General features: G+C 34.6%; 1 protein-coding gene across 28 annotated transcripts in view; it reads left to right on the forward strand.

The window, feature by feature from the left end:
* Positions 1 to 295: 295 nt before the first annotated feature.
* Positions 296 to 17,949, forward strand: part of LOC141576747 (uncharacterized) — a 48,451-nt gene continuing 30,797 nt past the window's right edge. For 10 of the 28 annotated variants that reach the window (XR_012505170.1, XR_012505153.1, XR_012505150.1 and 7 more), the window contains exons 1-3: positions 296 to 442; positions 2,493 to 2,542; positions 3,846 to 3,932. Coding sequence is in view for 2 of the 28 variants with exons in the window: in XM_074360154.1 (XP_074216255.1) it covers positions 11,577 to 11,637 (61 nt within the window). In the remaining 26 variants the exon portion in view is untranslated. Of the gene's footprint in view, positions 443 to 2,492; positions 2,543 to 3,845; positions 3,933 to 4,182; positions 4,241 to 11,571; positions 11,638 to 12,964; positions 14,285 to 14,829; positions 14,950 to 17,949 lie in introns of those variants that run through there. The other 18 variants (XR_012505151.1, XR_012505166.1, XR_012505149.1 and 15 more) reach the window with 7 other exon arrangements.

Raw genomic sequence — 17,949 nt, forward strand, 5'->3', positions numbered from 1 at the left:
TTGGATTCCAGACCAACCCTGATCATCTCTAAATATGGGATTTGAGACTCTTCTGCATCTGATCCAGGCGTGGTTCCAAGGAGCGAGGCATGATCCAGGCAAGAGAGCAGACATGGCTGGATCAGAGCATCACCAGTGACATTAACAAAGAGACCAGGGCACTAAGATTTCCAGTGATTTAACATCATGGCTGGGACGGGTCATGTGTTCTCCAGTGAGTTCTGAACATCCAGCATTGCCCTCAAGGACCAGCAGGGGGCGCGCGAAGCCAACATTTCTTAGATGGTGGGGCGCATGCGCATTCCGCGACAGACGTGGTCGGCGTCTTCCCTGGGGGCGACGCTCCTTTTCCTCAGGGCGGAGCGGGCGGCGCCATGGCGGCTTCGGGACCGCGTGGCCCTCGTTCCTGCAGGAGGAGGACGCTCCTCGCTCGCTGTCTGAGGTAATGCCGGTTTCCCCGCACGCTAAGCCAGCTTCACATCGGGGTGTGTGTGGACCTGGCCGAGTTGGGTTTCCAGTCCAGGAGGGAGGGGACTGGTGCGCTGGCGGACCCCTTCGACTGTTGTCCTCACCTGCTGGGAGGGGGTGAGGGTCCGCGTCCACCGGGGCCACGGGGGTGTTCGCGCCCCTCATTCTCACTGCCTGGGTCCCCCCTTCCCCGTGTGGTCGGAGGTGTTTACACCACAGGTCACGGGCGGGGACTCGGGTGTAACGTGAAAGGGGCTGAGAAATTACTGAAACAGGGAAAGAGGTGTATGAAAACACATTATATTAACTTTTATATTTTGTGTGTCAAAGTCAGAGTTTATTATGCTTTTAATTTCCTGTCTTTAAAGGAATACAATTATTTATTTTGTACTTAAAATATTTTATATTTAAAATGTGCTTCTTAGCTTATCTCATTTTCAAGTCAAAATATTGCCACGATTGAGATTTTCTCATAATGAGAAGGAAAAGCAGGGCTGGACTAACAAGCTAACTCTTAAATCTAAGTGTAATAAGTGTCAGTTTACTGATCTAAGTACTGCTGGGCTAACTCAGAAATCTGAAGTTTAATAAGTGTTGGTTTACTGGGCTAACAAGTTAACTCATAAATCCTAGCTCAACAAGTGCCAGTAACTGGGTTCTGGCCAGCAGAAGTCCCACTGAGACTGAATGAATTACTCAAGACTCTGTGGAAAAAGTCAAGAGAGGGAGAGGGAGTCGGGAGCCAACTCCACGAGCCTCTCAAATGCTCCCACATTTATTGTGTACAATCAAAGGCAAAATCACTAACAGTTGTGTGATGGAATGCAGGAATTTAAGGAAAGACAGGGTGGGATTGAGATTGTAGAAATCACTACAAAGTGAGTGCAAAGGCTTTGTTTATCTTTAGGGAAGTCATGGGAAGAGGGGAACAAGATATATCCTTATAGATATGTTAGAAAAGGCCACCAGCCCAGCCAGCTCCTTGTTTTGGGCATAGAAGACTATCTAACAGCAGACACACCCAGTGTTTATAGCTGAGGGCCTGGGTTGTTGCTTTGCAATGAGCAGAGTTCTATCTAAAACCTCAACTATGCAAGCAAGGCATTGTCTCTGCTTTTTACGGCCAGGAGACTGGCATGCGGATGCACAGGTGCCTGTTTGCAAGGCAGTTAACTAAGCACATTTGTTCTTCTTTAAGGAGATGAGTGGCTGGGGTCTGTTACAATTTGTTAACCCAATCATGGGCTCCCAAAAGTAACATGCTCTGTTCCTAATAGATAAATTCCAGTGTACTGATTCCCTGCTTTTGCTGTTAACACCTTATTGGCTAATAGCCCCATGCTTGCAATTAACTCTATAAAGCCTAATGCACAAGTTTTGGAGGTGCTCAGAGCTTCAGAGCAGAAGCCCCTCTGAGCCTGCCAGTGTAATAAATCTGAGTATTCCAACCCTCCGAGTGGTGCTTGTTTCTTGGCTGGCCTGTTGTTTCCGTAATATTAATACAGTGACAGTATTAAATATATGTAAGTATAAGCTTATTGAAAAACCTTTTGCAGCATTCCAGGGTGACCAGTTTTGTTAAAAATAATACCTAGGCCACTACCAAATTCTTACAAGAATATAATTTTAAAAATTGTGAATTACTTTTATAAGTTTCAAATACAGTGGCGATTTTTAAAATACCAACCATTGTACATACTGCTTAAGACCATTTGAGATGAAATATATTCAAAGCTAAATCGTCAGAATATTTAAAAGGCAGGACAATGACTGCTTTTCATTGCAAATACATTTTCTCCTAATAAATGCAAAATATGAAGTTATTTAGCTTAGATTTCTATACCTTTGTTCAAAAGGTGAAATAAGAATATAATCTTTTTTCAATTTTAACCCTTTCCCATAAAAATTGGTATTTGTATTTGTAGAATCTTAATTTCCCTTTCATTTTTTTCTTTTGATTTATTTTCTTTAACAGAGAGTGCTTTCCTATGTCTCGTTAAAGATTTTTTATTCTCCTATTCTAGATCCAAGTCACTTTCTGACACTGAGAGTAAACAAGGGGAAAGGCCTTATAGTAAGTGTGCAACTTTTGATGTGGTCAGGAATTTTTCTTGGAGAAATCTCTTTACAATTTCTGCTCAGATCACAGTATTATCCCATTATGAAAACTGAATACAAAATTGTAATCTGTTTACACCAGGACGCTTCCAATTTTGGCACAGCACATTTCCTGATATTTTACATTAGATATTAATACAATATTTGATTTTATTTAAATATTGTACACTAATACATATTTTATATATGAATATCTGCTGAATGCCATTAATTTGCATGGGGTGGTAGCTGATTGCATTTGATCTTTCTGACCATTAGTTATTCTTAGGTGTGTCTAAAGTACTTCTTAGAACACAAATTTGACTACCACACCTCTCATAGAATATTTTAAAGGTTATTATATTTTAAATTATAGAAGCAGAAATGTTATCCATTACGTTTATGAAATGATTAAGTCACAATTTGGTAAATGATTAAGTCACAATTTGGTGTAATCATATTCAGTGGAGGAATGATGGCTTCTACGTCTTTTTACATCTGCCACAGTTGCTTCTCTATACTATTTGTGACCATGAGCAATTTTATGGCAACGTGATCTTTTTCCAATTCTATTTTTTTCTTTTATTTCAGTACAATCAGTAAAGCTTTCCTTTGCAGTGATGGCATTGTTTTTAACATGAAGATACCTTGTCATCTGACACATTTGTACCTGATGGGCTACTACTCTTGTACAGAGCAAGGAAAAGCATTTTCATATCTCCATCTGTATTCTAGATCTTATCTAATTTCTTAGAAGCATTTTATAATCATTTTTAGTTATTTTAATTGTACTAAACACAGAAGAACAGATCACTTTTTATCTTTACCTACCTCATCACCTAAATGGACACAGATATGATAATAACATGTGAGTTTGATGAAATTGAGAAACGTTCCAGGGTTTGAGCTTCAAGTATTTTTATGTGATTTTCTAAGAGGTAATTAATTTCTGGCACAAAATATGGAATTATCTAAAACCACTTGCAGGGTTGTCTGTCATTTTGTCTTATTTGACTTTTGTCAATAGCTATCAGCTAGGACCTGGTGAGTTTGAATATTTTAAAAAACATTTCTGATTAGAAAACATCAGGAAGAAACATTGAATATTTATGTTCACGACTCTGGTATCATTATTGTAATGTGCTATTTGTTTTGGTGTATATTTGATTTTGTTCCAGTAGTGTGAAATGTAGGCATGGGTACAAAATTAAAAACAACAAAAAATTCTTGAAGTCAGTCACAATGAATTATTAGTCATTTTATTTTTATTTTATAAACAGGCCATTTGAATATGTTCAGCCATGAAGTGAAACAGACTCACTTAATTCTGAGTCCTGAGAGACAGTGACCCAGACACAGCCCTACCAGTAAGTAATGTGGTGAATTGATACAGATATATATTGTGAAATGATTATCACAATAAGGATATTTCCATAAACTCATAAAATTCCCTTTTGTGGTGAGAATTTTTGAGATCTGCTCTCAGTAACTTTCAGATAAATAATACAGCATTGTGAGCTGTAGTCACCATGCTGTTCATGAGATTTCCCAGAACTTAGTCATCTTAAACATGGACGTTTGTACTCTTTGAGCATCTTCTCATTTCCCCACTCCCAGGCCCTGACAACCACCACTCTGTTCTTTGTGTGAATTCGGCTGTTTTTAGATTACACGAGTAAGTGAAATCATGCAGCTCTACTTTTTCTTTTTTCACAGTCTGCAGTGTGTTGATTTGATCCACTTACATACAGCAATGTGATCACAAACAGATTTAACACCTCTCACATGACTCACAAGTATAATTTTCTTTATTTTTTGTGGCAAGAATATTCACAAGATAGTACCTTAGGAACTTTGGAGACTGGTACAGCACTGCAGTCTGTAATCACTGTGCTGTGCATTTGATCTGCATGACTTATTTATCTTCTGGTTGCACATTTGTACCCTTTAACATCTCCCCGTTTCCTCCACCCCGACACCTAGTTACCACCATTTTACAATTTGTTTCTAAGTGTTTGCTTGCTTGTTTTTTGTTTGTTCATTTGTTTTTGTATATCTGATATCTTACGTTTGTCTTTTCTCTGTTTATTTCATCTCACCAAGCATAATACCCTCAAGGTCAATCTGTAATATCACAAATGGCAGAAATTCCTTCTTTCATAATGCAGAATAATATTCCATTGTATGTCAATGCCATTTCTTCTTTATCCATTCTTTCATTGTTAGACACTCAGGTCATTTCCATATCTTGGCTATTGTGAATAATGTTGTAATAAACATGCGAATGCACCTATCTTTTCAATACCCTGTTTTCACTTCCTTCAGATGCACACCAGGAAGGAGGACTGCTGGAGCATATGGTAGCTCTGTTTTTAATTTTTGGGTAACCTCTATAGCTTTTCCATAGTGGTTGAACCAGGTTACATCCCCACCGACAGTGTACAGGGGTTTTCTTTTATCCTCATCCTGGCCAGCACTGTCTCTTGTCTTCTTGGTGATGGCCTTTCTGACAGGAGGGAGGGGATATCTCATTCTACTTTCAATTTTCATTTCCCTAATTGTTAGTCATGTTGAATATCTTTTCATGTACATTTTGTGTATTTGGGTGTCTTCTTTGGAAAAATATAAATTTAGATTCACTGCCCATTTTTTATATTGGATTTTCTACTCTTTTTTTTCTTTCTTTTTTTTTTTTTTTTTTTTTGCTATTGTGTTATATGAGGTCCACGTATATTTTGATATTAACCCTCCATCCAATATATGATTTGCAAAAATTCTCTCCTACTCTATATTAGGCTTTATATTTTGCTGATTATGTCTTTTGCTGTGCAGGATCTTTTTAGTTTGATGTAGTCCCACCTGTTGATATTTGCTTTTCTGGCTTGTGTTTTGGGGTCATATCCCAAAATTATTACCCAAACCAGAGTTAAGTATCTTCTTCTCTATGTTTTCCTCTAAGAGTTTTAAAGTATGAGGTCTTACATTTCAGTCATTAATCCATTTTAAATTATATTTGTGAGTAGCGGAAAGTAGGTGTCCAATTTCATTTTTCTGCTTGTGGTTTTCCAATCTTCCCAGCAACATTTGTTGAAGATGCTAGAGTTTCCTCATTCAAAATAGCATTAAAACCAATAAAATACCTAAGAATACACTTAACTATGGAAGTGAAAAATTTGTACTTTGAAAACTATAAGACTTCTATGGAAAAAATTGAAGAAGACAAAACAAGTGGAAAGATACACTGGGCCAGAAGTATGGCTAATGGAACAGAAGAATAAAGGTTAAAATGTCCATAATACCCAAAGCCATTTACAGTTTCAGTGCAATTTCTATCAATATTCCAACAGCATTTTTTACACATGGAGAGAAATAAATCTTAAAATTTTTTTATGTGACTACCAGAGACCCAGACACCAGAGCAATCCTGGGAAAGAACAAGTTGGGAGTCATCACACTTCCTGATTTAGAACTAAATCACAATGCTACAGTATGAGAAACAATGATATTGGTATTAAAATACACACATGGTTTAAATTAACAGTATAGAGGACCCAGTAGTAAACCCCTGTATCCTAGGTCAACTACCATTTGAGATGGAAGTAAAACACGTTCAGTGGGCAAAGGATAGTCTCTTTGACAAATGGTGCTTGGACACCTGGCTACTACTTTTAATTTTTGACAGAAATTCCATTCTGCTTTTCCTAGTGGCTGTGGTTATTTACATTTTTACCAATAACACACAAGGATTTTCTTCACATCCCTTCCAATCCTTGTACTCACTTGTCTTTTTTGACTGTAGCCATTGTAACAGTTGTGATAAGGTCTCGTGGTTTTGATTTGCAATTCCCTGATGATTAATGACAACCTTTTCATGTTGGACATTTGTACGTTTTCTTAAGGAAAATGTCTATTCAGATATTTTATTCATTTTTAATTAGATTTTATTTTTTTGGCTGCTAAGTTGTATGAGGTATTTATATACTTCATAAATACCATTTATCAAAAGATGGTTTGTTAATAGTTTCTCCCATTCCATATGATGTCTTTTAAGTTTTTCAAATTCTTTTCTATGCAGAAGTTTTTACATTGACTTAGTCCTGCTTGTTTCTTTTTGCTTTTGCTTTGGTTGCCTGTACTTTGGAGTCATATCTAAATAATCATTATTTACAAGATCAAGGTCAAGGGGATTTTACTCTATGATTTTTTTTATGGTGTTTTATGATTTCAAGTCACAATTTGACTATTTTATTGCGAGATATTTTTGTGAGTAGTGTAAGATGGGGTCCAATTTAATTCTTTTTTATTCATTCGACTGTACCAGTTTATATTTTGACTGAAAAATTAAACAAGTGTTACCTTTTCTTCATATTCTTGCAAATTTTCATTTTCTTTTTTATAATAGCCATTCTAACAGGTGTGACGTGATGTGTCATTGTGATTTTGATTTGCATTTCCCTGATGATTAGTGATGTTGAGCATTTATTCATGTACCTATTGGCCATCTATATGTCTTTTTGAAAAAAAATCTACTCAAGTCCTTTAGCCTATTTTTAATTTTTAATTTTTTATTTTATTACTATTATTTTATGACTTACTTATATATTTTATAAAAAAAGTTTTTTGATTAAAAAATGGAAAAAAAATTGCCTGTATGTTATTTTATTCTGTAGTTGCTTTTTAGTTTGCTGATTATTTGTTTTGCTATGGAGGTTTTTTTGGGGGCTTTTTTGTTTTGTTTTGTTTGGTTTGGTTTTTTTTGTTGTTGTTGTTTTTTAAATTTGCTGTACTTCCACTTGTTTGTTTTTGCTTTTGTTACTTGAACCTTTGGTGTCATATCCAAAAAATATTTGCCAAAACCACAGCAAGGAGCTTTTTGTTTACATTTTCTTCAAGTAGTTTTAGTTTTTGGTCTTACATTTAAGCCTTCAGTCCATTTTGAGTTAATTTCTGTGAGTGCTGCAAGAAAGGGGTCCAATTGTATTCATCTGTAGGCCATTATCCAGTTTTCCTCCGGCACAATTTATTGAAGAGTCTATAGTTTTCCCTTTACATTTTCTTGGTTCCCGTGTGAAGTACTTGTTGACACTATATAAGTGGGTTTGTTTCTGAGCACTTGATTGTTTCATTGGACTTGGTCTCCATTTTTTACTGTTACCTATCATTTTTGATTACTATAGTTTTGTAATAAAGTTTGAAATTAGGAATTGTGATATCTCTAGATTAATTATTTGACCAGGTTGATATGGCTATTAGGGGTGTTTTGTGGTTCCATACAAGTTTTCGGCTTGTTTTCTGTATTTCTGTGTAAAAGTCATTTGAATTTTGATACGGATTGCATTGAATCTATAGACAGCTTTGGGTGACACAGACATTTTTACAGTTTTAATACTTCCAATTCATAACCATGAAAATTTTTTCCATTTATCTTTTTTTCAGTTTTTTTTTTTTAAATCAGTGTTTTGTCATTTTCACTGTAAGGATATTTTACCTACTTGGTTTAATTTATTCCTAATTTTTTTGATGACATTTTAAATATGAATGCTTTTGAAACTTATTTTTCAAATTGTTTATTGTTGGTATATAGAAACACACTGCTCTTCACATGTTGATATTTGTATCTTGCAACTTGACTGAATTTGTCTATTATTTGTAATAGGTTTTTGATGGAATCATTAGGATTTTCTACATATAAGATCATATTAAATGCAAACAAATAGTTTTGCTTCATCCTTTTCAATTTTGATTACTTTTATGTATTTATCTTGCCTAATTGCTCTGGCCAGGACTTCCAGTATTATGTGGTAAAGGAATGGTGAGTGCACATTTTCTTTATATTTTTGTCAGAAAACACTTCACCATTGAGTATGATGTTTGCTGTGAATTTGTCCAGTATGACATTTATTATGTTTACTTACTTACTTTGTATAGCAATTTGTTGAGGTTTTTTATTATTTGTTTGTTTTTTTATGAAAGGTTGTTTAATTTTTTCACATGTTTTTCTCCATCAATTGAGATTACCATACGATTTTTATATTTCATTCATTAATGTGATGCATCACATGTTTGATTTACATAGGTTGAATTGTCCTTGGATTTAGGGATAAATTCCACTTGACATGGTATGTGATCTTTTCAATATACCATTGAATTTGATTTGCTTATATTTCATTGAGAAATTTTGCATCTATATTTATCAGTAATACTTGCCGGTTTTTTTTTCCCCCTTGTAGTGTTCTTATCTAGCTTTGATATCAGGGTAATGTTGGACTCATCAAATGAGTTTGTAAATATGCCTCCTCTTCATGTTTTTAAAAAGTTTGAGATGACTGTATTAATTCTATTTAAATGTTTGGTTGAATATCCCAATGAAACTGTCTGGTCTTAGCCTCTTCTTATGTTTTTTTTTTTTTTTTTATTACTGATACAATCTTTTCATTCATCATTGGTTTGTTCAGATTTTCTGTTTTGTTTATTAGTCAGTTTTGGTAGTTTTTATATTTCTAGAGTTTATTATTTCCAGGATATCCGAGTTATTTGTGTTTATTTGTTGATAGTCACCTATTATAACCTGTTGTATTTCTGTTGTATCAGTTATAATATTGCCTCTCATTTCTGATTCATTTGCATATTGTTTTACCCTTTGTTAGTATAGCTCAGTTTGTCAATTTTACCATTTCAAAAACAACCTCTAGCATTGATGTTTTCTAATATTTATAGTCTTTGTTTATTTATTTCTTCTCTCACATTTGTTATTTCATTTCTTTGCTACTTGTGAACTTAGTGGGATTTTTTTTTTTTTGCGCTACTCCCTTGAGAAGTAATGTTGTTTATTTGCAATTCTTTTTTCTTGTCATACTAATTTGTTGTAATAAACTCATAATTCTTTTCATGGTATTTTATAAGTTTTAGTAAGTTGTGTTTCCATTTTCTTTTGTTTCAAGATTTTCTTTTAATTTCAAGAAAATTATTGTAAAGCTGTTTTAAATTACCCACCCCCTGTTTTATTGAGATATAATATGGTGCTGTTTAAGATTCAAATGCATATTATAATGATTTGACTTTGATATATTGTGAAATGATTATCACATAAGATTAGTTAACATACATCATCTAAATGTAGATGCAAAAAACAAAGGAAACAAAATATATTTTCCTGTTATGAGAACACTTGAGGTCTACTTGCTTAACAGCTTTCAAATATACCATAGAGCACTGTTAACTGTATTCACGTTGTACATAACATTTCAATACTTGTTTATCCCATAACTGGATGTTGGTACGTTTGGACTTCCTACACCAAATTCTCCCTCTTCCCACTGCCCACCTTTGGTAACCAAAAATGTGATATTTTAATTTTTGTTTATTTTTTTCACATATAAATCAGGTCATACAGTATTTGTCTTGCTCTGCCTGACTTCTCTTACTTAGCATGATGCCCTCAACGTCCATCCATATTGTCACCAATGGCAGAATTTCCTTCTTTATATTGCTGAATAATACTCCATTGTCTAAATATAGCACAACTTTTATATGCAAGCATTTGTTGATAGGTCGTTATCATCTCTTGGCTGTTATAAATAATGTTGCTGTGAACATGGGTGCAGATATCTCTTCAACATAATGTTTTCAATTATTTTAGATACATTTCCCAAATGTGGAAATTCTGGGTCATATGGTAGTCTTGTTAAATGTTGGGGAACCTCTCTAGTGTTTTTCATAGAGGCCAAACCAACTCATCAGCCAATCAAAAGTACACAAATGTTCCCTTTTCTCCATATCTTTGCTAGCGTTTAATAGTAAGCCTCTTGTCTTTTTGATAAATTCATCCTAATAATCCTGAGTTGAAATCTCCTTGCGTGTTTGATTTTAATTTCCCTAATGTTTTGTGATGTTGAGCACATTTTCATGTATTTGTTGGAAATTCATGTATTTTCTTTGGAAAAAATGTATTTCCAGGTCTTTTGCACAGCTTTTAAGTGGGTTATTTGTTTTGATGCTTTTGAGTTGTATGATATGTATTTTGGATATCAACTCCTTATTAGTTATAAGATTTTTAGATTTTTTTTCCCCATGATATAGGCTGTCTTTTCATTTTGTTGATTGTCTCAATGTGTAGGAGATTTTTAGTTTGATGTAGTTTCATTTGTTTTTTTTTTAATTGTTTATGCTTAAAGTATCATCAAAAATAATTTTTAAGACCTGTGTTAAAAAGACTTTTACTGTTTTCTTCTAGGAATTTTATGACTTCCAGTCTTATATTTGCCTTTCTTTCCTTTATACTTAATTTTCAGAGTGGTGTTAGATAGAGGTATAATTTTATTCTTTGGCATGTGAATATAAAATTTTCCAAGCCCAGTTATTAACAAGACTGTCTTTGCTCCACTGAGTCTTCCTGACCACCTTGTCAAATACTGGTTGACTTTACATGCATGGGATTTTATCTTGACTCTCAGTTCTATTCCATTGTTTTTATGGCAGTACCATGCTATTTAGATTATTATAGCTTTATATTATAGTTTGATATAGAGTGCAATATCTCCAACATTGTATGTACAAGGTCTTTTGTGGTTCCTTATAAATTTTTGTATTTTTTTTCCTACTTTAAAAAATGCCACTGGATTTTGATAGGAATTAAATCAACAGATGGCTTTGGGTAGTATGGACATTTTAACAATATTAATTCTTCCAATCCATAGGCAAGGGATAACTTTACATTTGTCTGTATGTTTTAGTTTATTTCTTAGAGTGATATATTATCTCCTTGGATGAATTTAGTCATTATTTTATTGTTTTTGATGCTGTTATAAATAGAATTGTTTTATTTCTTTTTCAGATAATTTTCAGTGTATAGAGATATGACTGATTTTTGCATTTAAAATTTTTATTCTGCAAATTTACTGATTATGCTGCTTAGTTCTAATGGGATTTTGGTGAAGTTTTTAGGACTTCCTATAGATATAATCATGTTATCTTAAACTAGAGATATTTGTACTTCTTATTTTCCAGTTTTGATGACTTTCCTGTCTCCTCCTTACCTGACTGCTCTGGCTAGGACTCCAATTACTGTGCTGAGTGAGTGGTGGGGGTGGGCTCCTTTGCCTTGTTCCTGACAGTAGGGGAAAGTTTCAGACTTCCACTACTGAGTATGTTTTGAACCGTGACCTTGAGTTACATTCATTTTATACCTAGGTTGTTCAGTGTTTTCCTGTATCGATTGATCATTATATTTTTTCTTTTGTTCTATTAATGCGATGGCATCACATTTATTTGATTTGCTAGTATGCATTCAGAATTTTAAAATCTACATTCATCTGGGTTATTGACCTAAATTTTCTTCTCTGGCAGTTTGAAAGCAATGCTAGCCTTGTAAAATGAATTTGGGAATTTTCCTTCTTCATCTATTTTTTAAAAGACTTGAGGATTGGCATTAATTCATTACATATTTGGTAAAATTTACCAGTGAAACCGTCTGATCTTGAGCTTTTCTTCATTTGAAGAGATTTGATTACAGATTTATTCTCCACAGTGTTAAATGGTTCGTTTAGATTTTCTATTTCTTCCTAATTCCCTCTTGGTAGGTATGTTTCTGAGAATTTTTTTTTTCCATTTATCTAGGTTGTCTAGTTTATCTGCATGTAGTTCATAGTCATTTATTATCCTTCTTATTTCTGTGGTAGAGTTGCAATGTCTTCTCTCTTATTTATAATTTTGTTGATTTTGGTCCTCTCTCCTTTTCTTTGTGTAGTGTAGCTAAAAGTTCAAAATTTTGTTTATTTATTTAATGAACTAGCTCTTAATATTGCTAAATTTTACTGTTTTTTTGTCTATCACATTGACTTCTGCCGTAATCTTTATTATGTTCTTCCTTCTGCTAACTTTGGCTCAGTTTGGTCTTTTTCCAGGTCCTTGAGGAGAAAAGTAAGATTGTTTATTTGAGCTCTTTCTTATTTCTTAAGTTAGGCATTTATTGTAATAAATCACCGTGTCGGAATTGGTTTTGCTATATCTCATGGGCTTTGGTATGCTTTGTTTCCATTTTAGTCTGTCTCAAGACACTTTGTTATTTCCTCTTAAATTTATTCTTTGTTTAGGAGGGTGTTGATCAATTTCTATATGTTCATGAGCTTTCCAGTTTTCCTCCTCCTACTGATTTCTAGTTTTATACTATGATCAGAGAAGACATTTGATATAATTTCAGTCTTGAATTTGTTGAAATTTGATATATGACCTAATATGTGGTCTTGTCTAGGAAAAAAAATGTGTACACTTGAGAAGAATGTATATTCAGCTTTTGTTAGAATATTTTATATATGACTGTTAGGACCATTTGATCTTTAGTGTTGTTCATGTCAACTGATCCTATATTGAACTATTGTCTGGATGATCTATCACTTGTGGAGAGTGGGGTGTTAAAGTTCTCAACTGTTATCATACTGTAGTTTATTCTGCCATTTAGCTTGTTTTTGCTATACATATATGTAGTTGCTCTGATGTTGGATGCATAAATATTTATAATCGTTACATTTTTTGGATGGATTGACTCCTCTGTCATTACATAATGACCTTCTTTGCCTCTTTTGACCTTTGCTAGATTAATGTCTTTTTGACTGTTTTAGGTGTAGCTCACCCCTTTTTTCCCTATTTGTTTGAAGTATCTTTTTCCATCCCTTCACTCTCAGTCTATGTTTTTAAAGACAGAAAATAAATAAAGAAATATTTACTTGAGCTACATCTTTAAAGAAATAGACCTAACAGACATATGCACAATATTCCACCCAGTAGCAACAGAATGCAAGTTCTTCTCAAGCACACAAGAAACATTCTCTAGGTACGTCATATGTTAAGTCACAAAACAAGGCTCAGCAAATGTAAGAAGATTGAAATCATATCAAGTATCATATCTGACAATAATGGTATAAAACCAAAAGTTAATGACAGAGGAAAATAGGAAATTTCACAAATGTGTGAAAATTAATGTGCATACTCTTTATAAACTATTGGGTTAAAGAAGATATCAGAAATGAAATAAAAAATATTGTGGGGTGATGTCACCAGAATGGCAATGTAGGTCATTACAGACTTTGCTCCCCCTCAGAAGAACAGCTTACAACTGTTCACAGGCAGGACAGCACTGAGAATACACTATAACAAGGGGTGAGGCTGAAGCATCGTGTGCACCATGTAGACAAAGACAGACCATAGTAGAAGGACATAGATGGACACACTTGGGTTCATAATCTGAGAGAATGCAGATACATTACAAGTTATTTTAGATAAAGACAAGCACAGAACTTTTTGTTTCAGATTTTCTACAGTACTGAGAAAAAACAGAATCCACAGTGACACTTCTGTGCAAAGTTGAGAAAGTTACTTTTGAGACTGTTAAAAAAAAAAAAAAACAGAAATAATCTGTAGACATAATATATGTTCCATAACTGTGTTTACATGATTTACCTCATTAAATGGAAAATATATTGTTAAAAAGAAGACATACATCAACCAGATTTATTTTGATTGTCTTCCTGTTAATCGTGGTTCACCATTTGTATTATAGGACTCATGAAGTAGTGACATATTCAGTGAAATCTACATATGGGATGTTCCATTTATGATACACATGTTGAGAAACTTGAGCTTTGGGTGTCACTGAACTCTTCAGCATGGAGTACTAATTACTAATTAAACTACTCTATTATGGAGTAAATTCAGAAGTTCCTTGGTGAGTAGCCAATTACATGGGACAGAAGCCATTGTTGAGGAAGTGACATTACTTAAAACCCTACATAGTAGAGGCAGGATGTGTGAGGATAAGTGTATCCTGAGGGGCAGGGGCAAGGTAGACAGGGAGGGAATGAGGTTTCCAGAGGGTTGAGGTGGATACTGGAGAATCAGTGAATAAACAAAGAATAGTAAATCTGAGTAATTTCAGAGAGGCTTCCATAGAGGTGGAGAGTGAAATACACATGTGTTAATCAGGGCCTCCTGGGTTTCAGGGTTGGGGGAATTGAGTAAGACTCTAAGTAGCATGGATTCATTAACATATAAAATTCAATGACTTTATTTACTTGTATGTAAATTAAGAGAATTCATATTTTCTATATAAGCAGCAGCATGTAAAGCCATATTAGTTCTGAATCTGGGAGAGGAGAAATGGTCTCTGTTTCTCTTAGAGCACAGTGCCAGGTGATGGTTAGGGGATTTGTGGCAGGTGAGCCTGGGTATTGTGGAAAATTAAAATGTCGTGGCTTCTTTCTCCTTTTTCAGTTGTGTTTTAGTGCTTGAACTTTTTGTAAATGAAAATCCAGAGACTGATGGAGGTTAGCTGTGATCCTGACAGAGCAATCACAAAGAAGCAAGTCCTTCCTCTTTCTCTGTTGCCAGTAGGTGAGCAGGCTTCTCCACAGGCCTGAATCTTCTCTATAAAACCAAGAAGTAATAAAAGATTTAAGGGGCTCTGGTTATGTTTCCCTAGGTCCCTGAGATGTTTTGTGGCCCAGAAATTGAATATTCTCCTTCCCAGTATTTGTGCTGTTGAAAGTCTTCACATTACACCAAAATGAGAGTGGCTGTCTTTGTCTCAGTCCCTTGGGCACAGGAGAAAGATGCCTCACTCACGGCTGATTGGCATCTGATGTGCATTAGTCATTTGGTGAACACAGTGGAGGGAGACTGAGGAAGCAGAGGCTCACTGTCTAGTTGTGCTGGTGTATGTGTCAGAATGAGGTCAGCTGAAAACAGCACAGGTGCAGGAGGCACAGAGGACAACAGCAGTGCTCCTGTGAGTGTGGAGCACGGAGGGTAGTGAGGGGTCAGCGATCAGACCTGAGTTCAGTGTCATAGTTTTGATTAGTAACTGCATCCTCTGAAAATGGCTGCCAATTTTAAATAAAATACTTATCTTCCCTCTTGTACAAATCCATCCAGTTTTCATTTTGTAAGTAAACTTCGTTCACATTTAAACACTGGAAAACAATGTAGAAATTATATTTTTTCCTTAAATATGGCTGTATGTTGAGAGAAACTGCAGTGGATAGAGCAGCACATAGGGTCCTGTGGAAATTTTTGAAGGACTGAAATACCTGAAACTTATTGGAAGATTCTGTTACTGTCAGACCAGTGGGAGTGAGTGTGACCCTGGGGAAGCAATGCTGAATGACCATCAAAGCCGAGAGGTAGAAAGAAATGGGAGACCTCAGGTCACTGGAGGGTCAGAATAGGGCCATCTTTCAGTGTAGAAGTCCCTGGAGCCACAGGCTTGTGATGCTGACTTTGTCCACATGTCTGGTAATGGACATCTGAGGTGTGTAGTTAGAGAATCTGCACCTGCTAACCCCAAGATCTGCATGAATCCTGTTCAGTCATGTGCAGGGCTGGACATTGCTTCTGAATTCTCTGTGATTGAAGTGAGTAATAGACATTCACAATTAATTCACTGATTTCTATACAGAACACTTTAAACATGACCTCAGTTTAAAAATCAATACTCCTAAGCACTTAGTAAAATGTTTCACATGAAAGGTGTCCTGTTGCATGTAGAGGTATAATTTGCCATTAGTCACAGTTAATAAGTCATAAATAACAGACATCTGCCTTGTGATGAGTCTAGTTTTATCTAAAAGTCTTAGGGAGAAGAAGTGAGTTATGCTTTCTCAAATTCAAATTTTATAATCAGCAGTTCTCTTGATTTTGCCTTTGACCCAGTGGTTTTTGAGATTGTGTTATTTAGTTTCCTCATATTTGTGGAGTTTTTTAATTTTGTGCTGTAATTGATTTCTCGTTTCATTTCATTGTGCAACAAAAGATTCTCGGTATGATGTCAGTCTTCTTCAATTTGTAAGGTCCCTTTTGTGACATAACATGTGATCTATCCTGGAAAATATTTTGTTTTCACTTGAAACAAGTGTGAATTATTCTGCAACTGGATGAAAAGTTCTGTGTATGTCTGTTAGGTCCATTTGTCTAAAGTGTTGTTTAGGTCCACTGGTTGTTTATTGATTTCTGTCTCAATGTTCTATCCACTGTTGAAAATCAGGTATAGAAATGCTTACTATTGTATTGCATTAAATTTCTCCTTTCACATCTGTCAATGTTTGCTTTACATATTTAGATGATCTGATATTAGATGTGTATAAATAATTGCAATTTTTATACCTTCCTAGTGAATTGACATGGTTATAATTACATAATACATTTTTTGTCCCATTTTTGGCTAAAAGTCACATTTGTCTGGGATAAGTATAATAGCCTCTCCTGCTTTGTTTTGGTCACCATTTTCATGGAATATCTTTTACCATCACTTTACTTTCAGCCTATGTCTGTCCTTAAATCTAAGATGAATTCTTGTAGACAACATATAGGTGGATCTTGGCTTTTTAATCCATTCAGCCACTATGTATCTTTTTATTAGGGGGTTTAGCCCATTTACAGCTAAAATAATGTTTGCTCAAGAATGACTTACTGTTGTCATTTTTGAACTGTTTTCTGTTTGTCTTGCAGTTTTTCTCTTTTTCTTTTCATGTCTTCTTTTGTGTTCCATTGTTTTTGGTATTAATATGTTTTTATTTCTTTTCTCTTTTTTTGTTCTCTACCACAGGTATATTCTTTGTGGTTACCGAGGGGCTTGTTTGCAATACGTGTTAGTTATAACAGCCTATTTTAAGTTGACAGCAACTTAATTTCACTTGCACATAAGAAGCCTCTATCTCTCCATTCATATTATATGCTACTGATATCACAGTTTACATACATCTACTTCTATTATGTATCTAGCAATCTAATTTAGTTATAGTTATTTTAAATCTTTCATCTTTTAACTTTTATAGTAGTATTAGTAGCAATTTGCTACCATCATTATAGTAATAGAGTATTCTGTTTTTCTGTATATATTTACCTTTACCATTAAGTTTCAGTTTGTCTTCTGCTCTTGTGTTGCTGTTTAGTATCCTTTTCTTCCAACTTGAAGACTTCCCTCTAACATTTCTTTTAAGAAAGTTCTTGCTAAATTCCTTTAGGCGTGGTTGTCTGAGAAATTCTTTCTCTGTCTCTTTTTCTTTTTTCTTTTTTTTTTTTTCCTTTTTTTTTCTTTTGTGGACAGGTGTAGTATTCTTAGTTGGCAGTTTTTCTTTACCTTGCAATATTTTGGCTTATGTTATCTCAGTCTTTTCTGGCCTCCAAAGATTCTCCTGAAAATATCAAGTGGTAGTTTTATGGGAATTACCTTGTATTTATATAACAAGTTGATTTTTCTCTTGCTGCTTTCAACAGTCTCTATTTGTCTTGAACTTCTGACAATTTGATTATAGTGTCTTGGTGTGATTCACTTTGAATTCTCTTACTTGATGTCCTTTGGGGTTTCTGGACCTGGATGTCTGTTTTATTCCTCAG

The sequence above is a fragment of the Camelus bactrianus genome, unplaced genomic scaffold (genome assembly GCF_048773025.1).
Source record: "Camelus bactrianus isolate YW-2024 breed Bactrian camel unplaced genomic scaffold, ASM4877302v1 HiC_scaffold_28, whole genome shotgun sequence".
NCBI lineage: Eukaryota > Metazoa > Chordata > Mammalia > Artiodactyla > Camelidae > Camelus > Camelus bactrianus.